We start from the raw sequence: 5,194 nt of genomic DNA on the forward strand, positions 1-5,194 counted from the left end.
TTGCTTAGAATTTCAAAAATGACCATTTTTTTGTTCTTTATTAAAATTAAAAAGTTGAAAACTCTGCTGTGCATAATAATTTGGTACATGCATTTTGAGTTTTTTATTTTTTTAAAAATATACTGTTATCATAGGCAGTTTGTAAAAAAACCTTTCAATTGTACTCTAATAGTTATTTGACTGGAAAATTACAATGACTGCAATTCATATAGGTAATTTGGGAAAATCTGAGAAAATATTATTTGCATAATAATTTGGAACACAGTGTATTACTTGGTCACACTATATAAATCCATGCGCTTGATAACCCGCATGCGGAAATGCATGCAAAAACGCTTGACAAACGCTTCTACCTGGCAGGAAAAACACATGTAAAATCCGCATGCGTTTTTCCTGCCAAGGAGAAGCGGAAAAAATATGCATTTCTGCATCGTGGGCACTTAGCCTAACACATATGGCACAAAAAATGCAAAGCAAATTCACTAAAACACAAGCTTTATTGTGCTCAGATAAAATCAACACATCTACAGAATAACACCCATAAAGACATGACGAGGCGTCACAAGAGACAGGAAATCAGACTGTGAAGGTGGGGAATACCTGGAGTTAAAAAGATTGCCCTAAGATACCTCATATTAACCCAAGGTGACATAATGCAAATCAATAGGTGGTCAGTAGTGTTGAGTGAGTATGTTCTGTTAACCCTTTCGCCGAGTATGCTCGGACGAGCTCCGAGTGATTCAAACATACCACCGAGCTGTAAATACTCGGAGGTCGGCCCGAGCATACTCGGCGAAAGGGTTAACAGAACATACTCACTCAACACTAGTGGTCAGTAGCCTCCTAAAATAACGCCGGAGTATGTGCAAACCACGCTGTCCGGCGCCATTTTGTTGAAGACTCTCTGACGTCACACTCCTCTCCTGGTCTCTGGCCCAAACAGGTGTGTGTTTATGGTGCCGGAGGTCACGGTATGCATTCAGTGCTTATGCATACCGTGATCTCATCCCTGTCTAGGATGTGGGTGTTTCATTCTGTCCGCAGCCAGACTGTGCAGACGCATTGCGCAGTCTATAGAGGCTTCGGACAGAAGGACATGCTGCGACCTGTGGCCGGTCAATGTATCTTGTGGTCACCGCATGCGTAGTGACACTGCAGCAGTAACCACAAGATACATTGACTGCGCACTAAAGCTGGTAATCACACAGCCTCAGTGCGCACGCTCCGGACCAGCGGCCCAACGTGTGCAAATGTGCATGCTCCCCTCAAACATAGCGCTTGCCAGGAGCAGTATTCAAATGCCATGGGCGGCGCCAGCAGTGAGTGAATGCGGTGCTGCCAATGACTGAATACAGCAGGTAGGACAAAGGGTATATAAAGTTATAAAATCATTATACTACCACTGACTTTAATGAAAAAAGCTTGTTAGGCAATGGAGTCAGTGTAGATAGTAACTAGGACATGACAGGTTCCCTTTAAGTACATACAGCACACATATACACTGCTGCCATCCGTGTGCTGTACGTGTTCTTCACAGATCCAGAGACTTGTATTGGCCCTTGTCATCCGTGATGCCAGAAAATACAAACATGTGAACAGCAGCATGGATGATAATGTGTGAGGGATCTGTGATAAAGAAAACCCAGACGCCACCCACACTGGAAACACGGCTGTGAGGAGGAGACCGCGTCGCCCCTGGATGGCCTATAGGCCGTGGCGACATAAACAGCAGGGTGAACACCACTGAGCTAGGGCTTTCCACGGTGAGAAATCTGCACAGTAACCTCCCAGACACCCCGTGTAGTGACGGCCGGGAGCAGAAGCACACGGCCAGGGCGCAGTGATGTGACCCCATGGCTGCACGGCGGACGGACATACGACGACAGCGATTCCCCACACCACGCGTGTACACGGATACATTGCCTTTGCTTTATTCATTAAGGCCGCTGTGACCCTCCCCGTGTATGCAGGCCATGTGAACACCGTGCAGCGGCGGCTCAAGCTCTTTGTTTCTCCATAGCTTTTATCATTTGTAGTTTTTCGAAAAGCGCGGCTGCGCCCGGCTACAGCCAATCAGCGATCGGCTCCTCGACGATGTCCAATCAGATTCGCACCCGCGAATATTTAAACCTCAGCGCTAAGCCAATCAGGTGGAGGGAGCCCGCCCAAGCTCCCTTTAACCGGTTCTAACTAGAGAAGACTGCGGCCGTTTCTGCTCCTCCTACGGCCAAGGGATGTGGGCGGGATTAGCAGTGAAACGTGCTAGGACTATAAGACAGCCTTCTTGATGACGCATTAAACATTTTCAGCCAATGGCGTTTGAGAGGCGTATCTAATGTGCTTCCGAAACGAGCCATGCGTCCAATCAGCGTGCAGGGGCGGCTGTAATTGCAGTGCTCATCAGGTTGGTGTGAGAGGTACAAGTGTGGAAAACAAGAGGCAGTATTGCGTCCTAGTTATAGCATTTCAGTGCAGGAGCACACCAGGAGCGGTCACCCTCTACTGCCTCACAGCTCAGGTAAGCGGCCCGCTACTCCCCGTGCTCTGCCCCAGGACTCCCCATCTCCTCTCCTGTGCGCTGGAACTTTATTTTATTACGGGCTGTTTCCGTGTTTTTGCCGTTTCCGCCTCATTTACTGTAACTTTGTGTTATTCTGCTTTCCCGCCCGCCCCGTGCTGAGCTGCCCTCCTGTGACTTTCTATAGTACGCAGGAACGTTGCTGGGCCTTGTGCCTCGGCGCAGTCAGGCTGCTGGGCGCCTATGGCGGCCCGTCCTCTGCCTGCTGTGCTGAGGTAATGGCGGCGGCGGCCGGTGGAGCGTTGTCGTCGTCCCTTTCGGAGCCGGGACTTATTTTATGTCACGGGGCGGTCACGTGTCCGCCGTCAGCGCCTCGAGTTGCGGCCGCCTGTGACTTCCGCGTCCGGGGCACGGCGCCCTCTCCTCAGCGAGCTGTGAATGGCGACGAGTGGTTGTAATTTGGGCGGGAAGCCAGTGTGCGCGGCTGTGGCGGCAGGCCACGCCCCTCGTGCTGACTTCCTCGTGCGGCCCCTCCCCGCCATTTTCCCGGGTTTTATGGTCTCTCGCTGATCTCCACTGTTCCTTTCTTCAGGTACAACATGGGTAAAGGAGATCCTAACAAGCCCCGGGGGAAGATGTCCTCCTATGCCTACTTCGTGCAGACGTGCAGGGAGGAGCACAAGAAGAAGCATCCCGACTCCTCCGTCAACTTCGCCGAGTTCTCTAAGAAGTGCTCAGAGAGGTGGAAGGTGAGGGCTCCTCCGTGCAGCCGTGTGCTGGCTTCTGCTCTGGACACTTTGTCATTTTTTTTTATTATTCTTTAAGACCATGTCTGCCAAGGAAAAGGGCAAGTTTGAAGACATGGCGAAGGGCGACAAGGCCCGCTACGAGAGGGAGATGAAGAACTACGTGCCATCCAAGATGGAGAAGGGCGGCAAGAAGAAGAAGGATCCAAATGCACCAAAAAGACCACCGTGAGTATCCCATGCGAGCCTAGACCACCTGGCCTCTTGTGCGATTGTTCTCTGATAGCAGCCGTCCTGGAATGTCGGTAGGATTAATGTAGAACCTGCCGTGTGGCCACTTGTGACCAGGAGCCATCTGTTATACTGGTGCATGGTTACAGCAGCTGTTATTGCTGCAAATGGCTTTATAGCTGTGCAGTCATGGTCTTATTATGTGGGAATCTTATGTTTGTTTTTTTTCTCCTTTCAGCTCTGCCTTCTTCCTCTTCTGCTCTGAGCATCGACCTCAGATAAAGAGTGAAAGTCCCGGTTTGTCAATTGGTGACACTGCAAAGAAACTGGGAGAGATGTGGGCTGAACAGTCTCCGAAGGACAAGCAGCCATTTGAGCAGAAAGCTGCAAAACTAAAGGAGAAATATGAGAAGGTAGGATTTTTTTTTTCTCTCTCAATCTCATTGGTACATTAGTTAACCTGCCTGAGTGTAGTGGCCGCTGAGTGGTACTACACATCCGCCTCCTATTGATTTGAATCAATAACAGCTGATCAGCATGGGTGACAGACCCCCCCCCCCCCCCGACCGATCAGACATTGATGACCTGTCCTATGGATAGGCCATTAATATAAAAGTAGTGGACAACGTCTTTAGTTCTGAAGAAATATATGACCAAGTTGCTAAAAATCCTGAAGCAGAGTATTAACATTATTTTGTTTTTAGGATGTTGCTGCATATCGGGCAAAAGGCAGCAGTGATGTCGGAAAGAAAGTTCCTAGCAGGTCAGCAGGATCCAAAAAGAAGCCGGAGCCTGAAGATGATGATGATGACGAGGAGGAAGAAGATGAAGACGAAGATGAGGAAGACGATGACGACGATGATGAGTGAATGCTTTGCCCGCTGTATAAATTGTGTTGAAGCTTTTGTTTTGTTTTTTTTGCTAAGAATGTGAACTCAAGTGCAGCTCATTTTGTTAGCTTGGTTATAAGAAAAAAAAAAAACTGTACAGAATTGTTTATAGGTAATGTGATTCTTTAGGGAAAACCTATATTTTTAATATAAGGAGTAGTTGGAGGGCTGTTAGAGTTTAAAGCTTCTTATGTGGGATGTTTCTGCATATTTAATGGATTCTATGGGTAGCCCAATGTTAGTTATGACACCCTATATACTTTAGTCCTGTAGACCTGGTGCATTGTACTTTTTCTAACTTTTTTAGCAACTTTTTTTTGTAATAAAATTATATATAATTATTTTTTGAGTGTGCATTTTATGGTGGGTAGAGTTACGCACAATATTACTCCCAGTGTTTCTATACATAAAAAAAAAAAAATAACGGATCAGACTTTAGGCAGTAATGAACCCTGGTGTAGGAGGCTGCATATCCAGATTGCCCAAACTACAGCTGAAATCTGCAGGTAATGCTTGTTTAGTACTTGCCCCACAAATCTCTGCAAGGTTATTCATTACAGAGCAATGGAATTGGCAGGAACATAAGCTGCTCTTTTCGTTAATTACTATGCTGTAAACTATCATAACTGCTTTTTTTTTTTTGAAAATGTTTTCCTAGCCATTGTAAATGGCAGATATTCAATGGTGAGACAACCCCCATTAACGTATGAAAAAGCAGCTGGCTTGTATGCAATGCATTGTAAAATGTTCAAATAAAAGGCTTCATCTTGGTAAATGTAGCAGATTTGTATGGGGGTGGGGGGGACCCA

At 47.1% G+C, this 5,194-nt stretch overlaps 1 protein-coding gene across 1 annotated transcript; it reads left to right on the forward strand.

The window, feature by feature from the left end:
- The first annotated feature begins 2,362 nt into the window (after positions 1-2,362).
- On the forward strand, positions 2,363-4,726 carry HMGB2 (high mobility group box 2). Its single transcript, XM_073643948.1, has 5 exons — positions 2,363-2,518; positions 3,111-3,267; positions 3,344-3,492; positions 3,734-3,908; positions 4,200-4,726. The coding sequence occupies exons 2-5, from the start codon at positions 3,118-3,120 to the stop codon at positions 4,362-4,364; spliced, it is 639 nt and encodes a 212-aa protein (XP_073500049.1). The 5' UTR covers positions 2,363-2,518; positions 3,111-3,117; the 3' UTR covers positions 4,365-4,726.
- The last annotated feature ends 468 nt before the right edge of the window (positions 4,727-5,194 follow it).

Source organism: Phyllobates terribilis, unplaced genomic scaffold (genome assembly GCF_046119375.1).
Source record: "Phyllobates terribilis strain yellow unplaced genomic scaffold, ASM4611937v1 Scaffold_1__5_contigs__length_1240528914, whole genome shotgun sequence".
Lineage (NCBI taxonomy): Eukaryota > Metazoa > Chordata > Amphibia > Anura > Dendrobatidae > Phyllobates > Phyllobates terribilis.

Bases quoted from the DNA above. Each gene is read 5' to 3' on its own strand.
- HMGB2 (XM_073643948.1), top strand. From the start codon at position 3,118: ATGGGTAAAGGAGATCCTAACAAGCCCCGGGGGAAGATGTCCTCCTAT. The intron at 3,268-3,343 runs GTGAGGGCTCCT...TTATTCTTTAAG, and splicing joins AGTGCTCAGAGAGGTGGAAG to ACCATGTCTGCCAAGGAAAA. The intron at 3,909-4,199 runs GTAGGATTTTTT...TTTTGTTTTTAG, and splicing joins TAAAGGAGAAATATGAGAAG to GATGTTGCTGCATATCGGGC.